The sequence below is a fragment of the Eurytemora carolleeae genome, unplaced genomic scaffold (assembly GCF_000591075.1).
Source record: "Eurytemora carolleeae unplaced genomic scaffold, Eaff_2.0 scaffold356, whole genome shotgun sequence".
NCBI classification, from domain to species: Eukaryota; Metazoa; Arthropoda; class Copepoda; order Calanoida; family Temoridae; genus Eurytemora; species Eurytemora carolleeae.
Genome location: NW_019396250.1, coordinates 153,591 through 167,501, shown reverse-complemented (window position 1 = coordinate 167,501; position 13,911 = coordinate 153,591). Strand labels below are relative to the sequence as shown.

Sequence of the window (13,911 nt, the reverse complement as noted above, 5' to 3'; positions counted from 1 at the left end):
TATGTCAAACTGTAAATTATATTAGATCAAATAATCAAAGTTTGAAATTTCAAAGGTTTACACAAACAGGTTGCAAAAATATAAGGATTATAACATTTTAGTTTGTGGCAAAGACTCAATGGGTCTGTCCTAGAGAACGATTTTTGGACCCCCCTCCCGGCCCCTCTCCCCCCCTTCTATTAATTTTGTACATGACCACTTATTTATCAGCAAAATTATTATCATTTATTTTTTATTAAAAAATGCAAAAGTCGTTCTTTAGGAAATTAAGGACTCAATTCCTTTTCTCTTTTTTTGAATTTATTCTACATTAAAACAGGGTTGAATTATATCGCTTTTTTTTTGAACTTCGAGAATGGAATTTTTATTCATGTTTTTAAAGTTATATCTTTATAAATACTTTGCTTGTCTGTCTGGCTGGGTGTCTGTTTGTTTGCTTGTATCCAATAAACGTCAAAACGCCCCAACCGATCGGGCGTAATTTTTTTGTGGGACCTCGCGTGACCCTAGAAAAGATTTACGGATGATCGAATTTTCAAAAATTTTCTTCTTAAAAATTCGATTTTTGGAAAGTTTTAAAAATCTACGAATTTCTTTAGTTTGTTTTTGTTTTGCAATGTTTACAAAGAGAACATGTTCACAATTGAACTAGAAGATAGGCACGAAGCGCCCTAATAGCCTAGTATTATATATACATCGCCTACCAAGTTATTGTAGAACTCAATACCACTCAAGATTTGTTGCATTTTTTCCATATTTTTTAGCAAGTACTTTTATTTTCAGAAATCAACAAATGATTTGTCAAATCATTTGATGATTTCTGAAAACAATATTGTTTTACCAAGTTTTCTGCATGTTCAGACAAATACTGCTAAACGATGTCATCCGTAGGGTTGTTTATCGTTTTTTAACGATCAAAAAACAATCGTTTCGTTTCGTCTTTTTTAACTATCGTTACGTTTTTAGAAAAAAAACAATCGTTTTAAAAAACGGTGAACAATCTTTTTTTTTAAACGAAAAACTATCGTTTTTGAAAACAATCCTTTATTAAAAATAATTTTCTTCAAAAAAAACGATAGCTTCGTTTATCGTTTTTCTTCGCCATTTTTTAAACGAAACTATCAATTAAAAAAATGGAAACGATCTATCCCTAGTCATCTGTCATCAAAGCCCATGACTTAAAATGAAATTCACTGAGTAAATTTCAAGCTAATAACTTAATCACCATTTTTGAGAGAGAACGCTCCGCTATCATATTATTATTATTATTACTAAAGGACAACCCATCATTCAATGAAATAGGGGTCATACAATACATTTGGAGAAAATTTTGTGTGTTTTTAATCTTATCCTTCAATTCAAGAAGATATGCATGGTTAATTTTTAAAAACTTTTTATAAAACTTTCAAAATTTCAATTAGCTGTATTTGGTGAAAGTTTTCTTTTACTAAACTTTGCAATATTTTTAATTTAAGAGAAATTATTAAGGAAAAACAAACCGAAAAAAAAGTGATTCAAAAAAAATAATTTTTGTAACGTTTTTAATTTGTTTTTGGTTTGTTACATATATTCTCTCTCACCGTCCAAATTTGGCAACGTGTGAGAAAGGCAAATATTAAGAATACACAATTTTGAAATTGTTAAAACGCATCGTATTTTTGAAACCTTTTCAATGTCCAAAATCCTTTAGAAACAAATAAAAAAACGCGCTATAAGCATAAAAAACTTAGACATGCATTGTGGTGTTTAGAAATCATAGAAATCATCCATTATAACGAGGAAGATCCTGATTCACAACTGTACCTTTTAAACCTCTGAATGATTATTGAGGACAGAGATTTTATTGTTTTTATCTCTTACACGCCGTGTAAAAGACCAGAAAATGAGAATGTACTTGACATGGATGACATCGCATTTTTTCCTGGAAAACCCAAAATAGTTTTATGTACAGGGTGTCCCAAAAAACATGGGAATTCAGTGACGAATCGGGTTGTCGTCTTAGTTTTGAATTAGCAGTGTAATACCTAATTTCAAAAGCCATAATATTATTATGTCTGCTAGAGTTTATTTTATGAAAAGGGTAAAAGACTGCAAAGATGTGTCTATAATGTTTCCGCAAGATGAACAGTGAAGACGGACAAGTTTACTCTGTTTACTGTAATTTTCTTGCATTACTAAGTACACCCCTATGCAGTCAAAACATAAACAAACAAAATGTGAACATAGCAGACGAAACTCTTACAGATTTCAGCTTTCTCAGTAGGTATCACTATACTAAATCAAAGAATTATTTGAAAAGACGATATCGAATTCGTCACTTAATTCCCATGTTTATTGGGACACCCTGTATGTACAACGCGGTTTTTAAAAATCTGAATGTGAATATTTATATTTGATCTACAACAGGGTTTCCAGTCGTAATTACGTTGCGTAATTACGCGTAACACTTTCTATCACTTACGCAGGAGCATCACGCGTAATTACGCGTTTATTACGTTTACGAAAGAAAGTCTAGTTTCGCGTAATTAATGCGTAATTACGCGAAATTGCGTAATACAAAACAATTCCGTAATAGATAAAGTACATATTAATTCTCAGAAATAATTATAGCGGGAAAGTGTGTGTAAGGATATGCCCGCTACAACCATGTCAAACATATTTTGACGATTTTATTGACATTTTCTTCAAACAAGGAAGGTAAACTTGAGAAAGTAGGTTGAAATATTAACAAGTCGTCGAAAATTGAAAATTTATAGATTACGTATTTTTTGATAAAATAAATTGTTGGCCCTTTGTTAAACTTTTTAGTTGTCGAACGTGAAAATTACATCAACATAGTATTGGCTGAAATTTCTGATTCAACTTGTGTGACATTATATTCCTTGTAAGTTAGTTGTTTTATTTAAATCAAAAGTTAAAACTTCGATATTTCATAGATGTAATTATTGCAAAATTTCGCTAATTACGCGTAATTAATACAAAATTTCGCAAAATTACCTCATAGAAATTACGCGAAATTATGCCGTAATTATAGTTTCGCCTATTACACGTAATCATTACGAAATTTTGCGAAATTACGTTGGATAAATTACGCCAAATTACGCGAAATTACGCCGTAATTACGCCGTAATTTCGCGAAATGGATATTTCCCCAATTATGCGTAATCCTGCGAAATTACACGAAATGAAAATCATTACGCGTAACTTCACGTAATAACGCGTAAGAGAATAATCTATTACGTTGGAAACCATACTACAACTTCTAGCAGCGTTTCGTTGTGAATCGCTTATAACCCTCTCATAATGTAATGTCACTTGAAATTGCGCTTAAAGGGAGTGTTCGCAAAATTACGCTTAAAGACCCTTAAAGTCCGACAGCTTATTTCCTATTCCACAGTTTTACGAAAAATCTAGATACGTACATCAGTGATAACCAGAAAACTCTGAAATAGGAAGACTACTTAAGTATTTATTCTTATTATAATTGTTACTTTATACTAGCTGAATGGTCCGGCGTTGCCTGTGGAAAAAGAAAAAATTTGAATAAAAAATGGGATTTTATTAGTCTATGTCACCCCCAGGCTACACATGAATATCCACAAAAAATGTCAGCCCATTCGGTCCAGCCGTTTGGCCGGCTGTAATGGAAATATCTACGAATGTCTTGTTTTATTATATAGAAGATAGTCTTATAAAAAAGAGAGTGAGACACATCAAAAGTGCAGTTTAAGTACACTCATTTCACTAAATTAATGATTCTATGCGTATCAAGTAAATTTATTTGCTTTGGATCAATATCAAATGCACTTAAGTATATAAATTTTGGTTTGTCTGTCTGTTTGTCTGTCTGTCTGTTTGTTTGTATCCAATAAACGTCAAAACGGCTGAACCGATCGGGCCCAAATTTTTTGTGGGACATCACGTGACCACAGGGAAGGTTTATGAATGATAAAAAAATTTGTTATTGGCCAAATACTAAAAGTCTAAATTGGTTAATTCCAAAACCCCTACAATGTTAGAGCAAAAATATTGTTTCANTATTTAGTAATATTAGTAATATATTTAGTAATATTAGTAATATATTTAGTAATATTAGTAATATATTTAGTAATATTAGTAATATATTTAGTAATACTAGTGATATATTTAGTAATATTAGTAATATATTTAGTAATATTTTTGATAAAAATCTTTAATCTAAAACCTGGTCTTCAAAGAAATCCAAACAGTACTCCGAAGCTTGAAATATTTTTGAGTATTTTGCTAGCTGTAACCCTAAAATTATAAGAGAAGCTTGGCAAATCTATAATTAAACATGAAGGACTTCTAAGATTCTAAAAAAACAACCAGAAACGTCTTTAAATGAAAAAAAAGAAATCTCGCATTAGCTAATTAAAAAAGGTAAAAAATGTATAATGAACAACGTTGGCATTGATGGGAATTGTGACGTTTTTGAAAAAAAACTCTAATTTTTTAACTTAATAAAATATAAACTATATACAAATGCGGCCAAAAGTAATCGATGACTATAGGTTGTAATATCTGATTGATTTGTTTGAAATGAAATTGATTTTTTTACGGACTAAGTCGTATGTTGCAATTTTCTCAATTTGTATGGACGCTACGTTCTTCGGTATGAGACGTCTTTAACAATTTTCTCCTTATAGACGCAACAGATAGAAGTAAGATTAGTAGCGATCAAAAGCGCTTTTTATCGCATTAAGTATATACCCCCTTTCATTTTTCGCGAACACTCCCTTTAAATACCAAAGTTTGAAATATAGCAGGTTTACACCATAAGGTTGCAAAGATGTATTGATTAAACAGTAATAGTTTGATTTCAGTTGATTTACCTTGATCTGTTCAGTTTATTTACCTTGATCTGTTCAGTTTATTTACCTTGATCTGTTCAGTTTATTTACCTTGATCTGTTCAGTTTATTTACCTTGATCTGTTCAGTTTATTTACCTTGATCTGTTCAGTTTATTCACCTTAATCTGTCCAGTTTATTTAACTTGCTCTGTTCAGCTTATTTAACTTGCTCTGTTCAGCTTATTTACCTTGATCTGTTCAGTTTATTTACCTTGATCTGTTCAGTTTATTTACCTTGATCTGTCCAGTTTATTTACCTTGATCTGTTCAGTTTATTTACCTTGATCTGTCCAGTTTTTTTACCTTGATCTGTTCAGTTTATTTACCTTGATCTGTTCAGTTTATTTACCTTGATCTGTCCAGTTATTTACCTTGATCTGTTCAGTTTATTTACCTTAATCTGTTAAGTTTATTTACCTTGATCTGTCCAGATGGTAAATTTTGAACTAAACAAGAATAAAACCCACAAAATTATTAACAATGAGATGTTAAGAAAAACGGTTGCTGACAACCTTATTGCTATGTTTCTAAACGTATTTAAAGCCTTTTCTTAGTGGATTTTTTGTCAAAAATCATGATGATTTTTTAATTTATGCCGATGTATAATTTGAAATAATATTGAAAAGTAAAATTTCTAAGGAAACTTTTACTTAGACTACGTAATTTCAAATAATCTTCCATTTCGTTCGCTTGCAAAAATGGTGAGAATTTTCGCTTTTTGTCGAAATTTTGTTTCAATCTGTTTCGCGAAAAAAAAAATAATGTAAAACTTTCACGAAAAAATAATGCGGAAATTTCCAAAAAAAAAAAGGGAAATTATGCAAAAAAAAACACACGAAAAATACGGTCCATTTAAAAGTTTCTTTCTTGTAATTGGCTGGCTCATGACTAGCTGGATTTGGGTGAACGTACGCGGACGGACAGAAACTCAGAAAGATAGCTAGAGATATCAAATTCTCTTCATCAAACATTTATAAAAGTAAAGGAAGAGAAAATATTCATATGATATAATAAAACTTCAAATGTTGAGCTCTCAGAGAACAGACTTCCACAATTAATTGTTGCAGCTACAAACTTAAGACTTTCTCGGAATACTTTTTCTGCGAAAATATTTTCGCAAAATTTTTTCATTTTGCGTGTTCGCGAATAAATGTCTCGCAAAATTTAGCATCGTTTTTGCATTTTTTCACTTTATTTATTTTCGCGAAATTTCGTAAAAAGCTTTAGGTAAGTCTATAAACCTTCACCCTATCAACATATTAATGTGTCTACGTAAATTTGTTGAAAATAATCAAGCTTCAAAGAAACAATAATGGATTGTTTATCCAGTACTAGCCTTAGAGGGCGCTTCGCGCCCATCTTCTAAATTAATTGTGAACATGTTCTCTTTGTGTACATCGTAAAACAAAACAAAAATAATTCGCGGATTTTCACAAAAAAATTCGTGGATTTTCAAAATTTTCAAAATTTAATGAAGATCGAATTTTGATGGAGACAAATATTTGAAATTTTGATCATTCATTAACCTTCCCTGGGGTATCTAGATGTCACACAAAAAATTTGGGCCCGATCGGTTCAGCCGTTTTGACGTTGATTGGATACAAACAAACAAACAAACAGACAAACAAACAGACAGACAAGCCAAATTTATAAATAGATTGATCAAAAAAGTTTTTTTTACGGGGGACTGTATGTTTTCAGTCAGACATGCCACAAATGGAGGGTCACTTGAAACTAAGTTTACAATCCCTTTAATGGGTGCTTAATTCTTCCTTATATTGAATTGGAAAGCTTCTGTATAAGAACAATCAGGAAATCCAACTCCAATCTTAGAATAAAATGTGTGTAATAAAATCATATAATTTGAAAACTATTTATAATTTATTTGACGGTTTTGGATTTTTGAAAATACTACAATTATATTTTAAACTATTCCTCTCAACATTTAAGTAAATAAATTGACATGTCATTTTTTATTTTAGTCTTCGTTGCAAACTTGCTTTTACGGTTGGAGCTGAATTTTTAGCAAATATGAGAATGTCGTCTTGGTTCCTATTCCGAAATTTCTGGAATAAATATTTTCAAAAATTACACTAGTATTATATAAGTATTACCCAAACCAAATCCGGAATATTTACGAGTTCATAGTTTTATTTGTTATTGAATTATTTACGGTTTGTGTGGAATAATAGTGCTTCGTGGATTTGCATGAGCTCTACGCTCTGGGAGACTGGAGTATTTAGCGTTTCCAATAATTTTCCCTCATAGAAGCGTAACCATAGATTAATATAACAACACACATAGAACACCAGTGTCGTCTTTACAAGATTTAGGTGTTTTTCGTTCAAAAACCACATTACCCTGAGGCCCAAAGAAATTACGCGCATGAGGCGTAGAACAGGATCGCTCTCTGTCGTTTAATTCAACGCAGCATGCCTTTAATTCCTTGCAAGTTTCTGGCTCTAGGGTGATAAATCTTGAAAATACGACATCTAGTTTTCTATATGTTTTGTTATTAATCGATGCGCTTTACACAAAGAGAATAGAATATATATTAGAGTGGAATTTAGATAATCCCTCGGTATGAATTTTGTCATTCCCTTTCAGCATGAAAGGGAGTTCAAAGTGTACAAATCATGTAAATGTTCACAAATTATATGCAGTAGAGTACATTAATACAGTATGATCCCATTTCAATTTCGAATTTTTCAAAGCTGTTAAATAAACTTTATAAAACTAGTTAGGTGGTTAAAAAACATCATTTGAGCCGAATATTTAACACAAAAGTTTCCAGCTCCATGCTTACTTACGTCATTTAATTCCGATATAGCCTGCATTAAAAATTTATTTTTTAATAATTGTTAGCAATTAAAAAATATTTACCAATTCAAAATCTGGCTGATATCTTTCTTCTAGGAGAACAGAAAAAGAATACAGACAACGAAATAATAATAATTATAATAAATATTAGTTTTGTGTTTGTTGTACTTTTCTAATCATGTTTTTTTTTCATGCCAAAAATAAGACATCGACTTTAGTGTCTATTTGGAGTAAACACAAATTTTTATCAAAATCAAATCCACTTTTTTGTAGTTGAATTTTGAGTATAAAGTATGAAAAAATTAAAAGATTTCCTATTTTTTTAAACATGCTTTTAATCATTAAGATTTAAGTCTTTGGTTTCTTTCAAAATAAAATAGGCCAAAAATGTTGTTGTGGGCTTCTAACAGAAACATGTTTATGTTTATACCTATAAAACAATACCTCTGAAACCTTGTGTTCTCTAATAAGACATTAGTTGAAAGAGAAAGAACTGAAATATAGAGCTAATTCTAATAACGCGTTACGACAATTTTTCCCTTAGTACTCAATACTACAAAGTTTCTTTTTTGGGACACCCTGTTTATTTAACTTTTTTTCATTAAAATGGACTGTAGAGTGTAGACGGAGTTCCAAGTATATTTGTATTTATAGAGTGGAATTTCCGTTGTCTAACTGACTTTTCTTAGAACTGTTATTTTCTGTTTTCCTAAATCAAGAATTGAGCTTGGACCAGTCCCCTCTGACGTGCACTGCCTAAAGGATTAACTGTCACAAAAATAATTTTGATTTACTATGATTATAAAAAAAACTTATCAATTTCTACCTGTTAGAGTTCAATGCTTGTCCGTCTTTACAGCATTTTCTGTACTGACCGACCCCTTCCACTGATCTACTTAAATTAGATTCTGTACAATAGGTGACAATGTAGAATTTGTATTCTACTGTATTCTTACGTTATAGCTGTCAACTTAGTTTTTGTGTCCGACAAAAGTATTAATAATAGTGATAATTTTAGAATAAAGTGCTTATCTTACAGCAAAATGAGTTAAATTTTATGTGTTCTTTATTTTCTGTTTTTACACCTTTTTATTTAATCTTGGCATATATGTCAACCAATATGAAAACATTTCGTTTTCCTTGTTATATTTGACACTTGCAGTGACGTCGTGTATAATTCTCTGTTGCCACCTATTGTACTTGATAATCTATTTCTCTGTTGCCACCTATTGTACTTGATAATCTATTTCTCTGTTGCCACCTATTGTACTTGATAATCTTTTTGATCTACTGAAAAGTGAAAAAGTAAAAAAAGAATTTCAGAAAAGAATTGGTTTTGAGTTCTGACTTCAGAGGGAATTCTTATAAAACATTACCAACATCAATTTAACCATAATAAATCTAGCTTAAAGGTACATTAGATACCACGATAATTCATTTTCAAGCTGACGACAGTGATATCTTTGATATTTCAAATCTTGATTTTTCAAACAGAATTCGTAATGTGGAAATGTAAATATAAGGTTAAAAAGAAAAGTCTTAGAAAATTCGAAGTTTTGACAAGTTTTTAGTTACTTTAGATGTGAAATATATATGAGGTCGCAAAAGATATGAAATATATATACTAGAGGGCGCTTCGCACCCATCTCATTTTTAAATCTATGTAAGAAAGTCCCGGGAAAAAAGTTTCTGGAAAAAAACCTGGAAATAAAAACTTTGGAAAAAAAGTCCGAATTTTCTCAAGTCCTTGGAAAAAATGTCACTGCAAATAAAGTCCTGTGTTTTGGATTCCAGGGACTTTTTTTCCTAAAATAGTATGGGGGCTGCCAATAAAGTCTCATGAAATAAGATCTCAGGAAAAAAAAGTCCGGAAGAAAATAAATCCGAGAAAAAGAAAAACCTAGAAAAAAAGGACTTTTTTCATTGTAAATCATGCATTTTCACTTGTTAGAGGACTTTTTTTCGAGGACTTTTTTTGTATAAAATCATACTGGAGCCAGAAAAAAAGTCCTAGAAAATAAAGTCTCAAATTGGTAGGACTTTATTTCCGGAGACTTTTTAATAAAAGGACTTTTTTCCACAGGACTTTTTTTAGTGTGAAATTTTAGGATTTTTTCCCGGAAACTTTTTTTCCAAGGACTTTTTTGGCGGTTACCCTCCTTTTTCAATTGTGAACATTTCCTCTTCGTATATGTAAATTTTGAAACAAAAACAAAACAAAATTTTGCAGATTTTATAAAAATAAATCGTGGATGTTTAAAATTGATTGACATTCGAATTTTGCTGGAGGCTAATTTTTGAAATTTTAATGATTCATATATAAAAATATATGAATCATTATGTGATTTTGAAAAAAAAATATTTTGATATTTTTAATTCTGAAATTTTTTTCATCACTGGTTCAACCTAGCTCGATATCTGAGTATCCCCTTTCTAGAGTCGTCTTCTAATTGTTTTGCTTTTTGGGACAGCCATTATGTGTTCTGCATTGATTTACAAAAATCATCCAAATTTATTGTCAGAGCCGTCTTCTAATTGTTTTGCTTTTTGGGACAGCTTGCATGTATTCTGCATTGATTTACGAAAATCATCCAAATTTTGAGAAAAATATTTATTGTCGAAAATGGAAACCCTCATTACTTTCTGTTTTGTTTTTGTTTTACAATGCATACAAAGAGATAATGTTCACCTATCAGAATTCAATGTTCGAAATACCAAAGGTCTACAAGCAACGATATATAATGATTAAAAAACGATTTCCTTTAATTAAACTTTTTCTTATAAATATTAATGAAAATAGATTAGCTTGCAAGATTAACCAAAAATATATGATTTTTAAGTTTTTGGATATCCATTACTCTACAATTTGCGCCCTAAACGCTCATTTATTTAAAATAGGAAAATTGATTAAAAAACAAGATATTAATTGCAGTATACAAATTAGAGTCTGAAGCAAAAAAGATTAACATTTCTGCAGGTATTCACTTTACAAACGAAGACTTTTGCATTTTATGTTCAATAAACTAATGGTTTTAATTCACCCATAGCTTATACACACGTTAAAAGTTATTTAACAATTTCATAAAACAAAGAAACTGTAACGGATATGTTCACGGGTCATATACCACAGACTACACAGACTGCTTAACTCCTTTCACAGGGTGGGCTACATAGGCCTAAGTTGACCCGGCACGACATGCTACGTTTTTACGATAGATTTTTAGAGTGCCATCTCACGCCACTTGTTGAACATAATACCCATTCAGGGGTTAACTTTTACAACTTTTAAAGAAATACTCCAATTTTAAACATGAAACATAACATTTATGAATTCAGTCTTTTTTTAAAGATTTTGTGTTTCGTGTTCAAAGGATCCTTAAATATCCCTGAATACAGATGTCTCCTGATTGGTCGTGTACAGTACTTGTACACAATAGAACATGCTGTGGAAAATATCGCATATTTTAGCTGATAATCGATCTCTGTAACTCTCTTATCTCTGGATCAAACTGTATTAGTGTGATGTACTTTGTATAATTTGTGAACATTTACATGAATTGTACACTTTGAACTCCCATTCAGGCTGAAAGAGACTGACAAAATTCATACCGAGGGATTGTTTAAATTCCTTTTTATTCATATTCTCTGTTCTGTGGCTATAAACCATAAATTCAATTCTGCAATGCAGTATCTAAAGAATAGTTATTGTTAAAAGAGTGAAATCAATAATTGATTTTAGGAAGTCTAAAAACTTGCATACGCTGAAGTGAATCCTTTATGATATTTTTTGGTTTCAATGAATAATATTTCAATATGTTAAGATATCTTTTTCTAATAATATAGAAATATTGATGTTTCTTCGCTCTATTTATTTTCAATCTTGAAATTTCCAATTTCTGCATTACAGACCATATCAATTCAAACTTTTCTTTACATTATCTAAAACCAGGAAATCTATAGAACATTATTTTTATAAGGGTTTAGACATTTTCAGTTTTTACATGGTAAGCATGCAGTGTCAATGAAAAAAAAAACACTCTATGCCTATACACTGATGTATTTCTAATAATTCCAAAAAAATAAAGGTTTCTAATTTCTTTCCTTATTTCTTTAAAAACACTTAAATTCTTAAAACCTTGTGCTAAAATCATTCGAAATATTCCCTCAAAGGGAGAGACCGGCTATGTAACTTATTTAAACCGAAAGTGCAGTATTATAGAGAAAAGTTGTAGTGTTCATTTGATAACAATGAAACGTTTTTATACTGCATAATTTCTAAGTAAATTAAATTGTAAAATTTCATCAGAAGGAATTCTGCAGAAGAAACGTTTTTTTTTACGATTATTTAATAACCCAGACAAAAACTGCAACACACATTCTACTGCAGTTAAATAATTTTTTATTTAGGAACAGGTTGACAAAATGAAATTAAAAAACTCATATCATAAGTATTCATATTTTTTATTAGTTTCTGTAATGTTTTATTGTTCACAAACGAAAAATTTCGAAAAAAATACCGTTATATATTTTTTAAGATCCTCATAGCAATTACCCCTTAAGCACCTTAACCATTGACTTTTTTCATGGAGGGGAGGGGTCCACTATCTTAACTGCAATTTTGTTACTTACATGGAAAGAATGAAAATGCATATGCACGTACCTGAAAGCCAACAAAAAAGAGAAGATAATAAATTCTTCCATGTTTTCATCTGTCTGAAAGCAATGTTATGTTTATGTTGATTCAGTAATAATTCACACAAATATTATATTCTGAACAACTGATCAGAGAGATCTAGACATAGGGTTCACATTTTTTTCACATTCAATTTGATTCCATAAAGGCCTTTGGAAATTTTCCGATAGCTGTAAAAAAAGATAAACGATTTAGAAATTTCAAATTGAAGGATCACCAAAAATTAAGCCTGACTTCCCGTAGAAAGAAATAATTGTTTCTTTATTTCACCTCAGAGTCCGAGTTTAATGAATTTGAGCCGGTCTCAAATTGAGCGCCGGCTTAAATCTTCAAACATTGAGCACAATTTATGTGGAACCAACCTTATTTGAGCCACGACTCAAATTTAGCCATAATTATCCTAACGTCTGGTTTCAGAACTGGTTCTCTCCCCTCTATTTTCTTATTGTGATACAAATTTGATACGTTTTTGGAAAACCTTAATGTTTATTGAAAAAAACTGAGAAGACTGGTATAGGTAAAATAAGGCATTTAGGCAGTATGCCTGAGGACTCAAGGCAGTAGATATAAATGCCCAGCTTTTAGCCTAAAGTGATGGACATGTGTTAGTTAGAAAGGTCAGAAAATTCCTAGCTCAAATACTTTTTGAGTTATCGAAAGAAAGCTATAGGCCCCCCCTTCCCCGCCAGGATAAATAGGGTTAAGTAGCGGCTCAAATTCTTTAAATTCGGCCTCTGGGCTTACAAAATTTATTGTGAAAACAAACATATGAAACTATTTATTTGGAAAAGACATCACTGTTTTTGAAAAATTAGCATTTTCCAAGAGAAAGGCACGCCAACTGTTACATGTCTATTATCATTTCAATACAGGTTTTGTCAAGTTATCAAAACTTCACTTCCGGCTGATAAAGCCAAAAACCGTAACTGAAACCGGATCATGAATAAAATATTATAATAATAATTATGATTTATAAGTTTTCATATGCATAAACTTATTATTACAATTTAAACCTTTAAATCCTTTATAGTTATAATAATACATTTGTTTTTAAGGGATTTTGAACTTTTAAAAGGTTCCAGAGAATTTCAGAAGTTTTACAAATTTTCTTTTGTTTCTTCTAAACATTTGCTTTACTTACAACGTGCCAAAGAAATTGAGTCTTTACCCAAACTCAAATTTTCTAATTCCTATTTCTGTACAACCTGCTAGTGTAAATCTTTGATATTTCAAACTATAATAATATTTGATCTATCAGTATTCATTGTTTGAAATATTTAAGCTCTACGACAATGGGTTGCACAGATATAGGGATTGGAAAATCAGAGTTTGTGACAAAGACTCAATTCCTTTTACCCCAAAAGAACGAAGAAAAAAAAACTATCGTTATTTTGGTTCGTTTTTTTCTATTATTATCTCTAAGGATAAAAATATTGCAAAGTTATGAAAAATAAACTTTAAGTTTTGAAATGTTGAAAGTTTTTTTTTTAAATTATCGATAAGCGAACCATACAGTTATGTACCAT

General features: G+C 30.6%; 1 protein-coding gene across 1 annotated transcript; it reads right to left on the bottom strand.

The window, feature by feature from the left end:
* Window positions 1-4,192: 4,192 nt before the first annotated feature.
* Window positions 4,193-12,401, bottom strand: LOC111699375 (uncharacterized). The gene is made up of 7 exons (XM_023470048.1): window positions 12,353-12,401; window positions 8,519-8,587; window positions 8,402-8,448; window positions 7,756-7,784; window positions 6,645-6,700; window positions 5,290-5,318; window positions 4,193-4,275 (listed from the first exon to the last, which is right to left on the bottom strand). Exons 1-7 carry the CDS (start codon window positions 12,391-12,393, stop codon window positions 4,193-4,195), a joined length of 354 nt encoding a protein of 117 aa, XP_023325816.1. The 5' UTR covers window positions 12,394-12,401.
* Between the last annotated feature and the right edge of the window lie 1,510 nt (window positions 12,402-13,911).

Coding starts and splice junctions, on each gene's coding strand:
- LOC111699375 (XM_023470048.1), bottom strand. CDS start 12,393: ATGGAAGAATTTATTATCTTCTCTTTTTTGTTGGCTTTCAG. Junction 7,785..8,401: donor AAGCTCAATTCTTGATTTAG/GAAAACAGAAAA, acceptor CTGTTCTCCTAG/AAGAAAGATATCAGCCAGAT. Junction 6,701..7,755: donor ATCAGCCAGATTTTGAATTG/GTAAATATTTTT, acceptor TTTTATTCTAAG/ATTGGAGTTGGATTTCCTGA.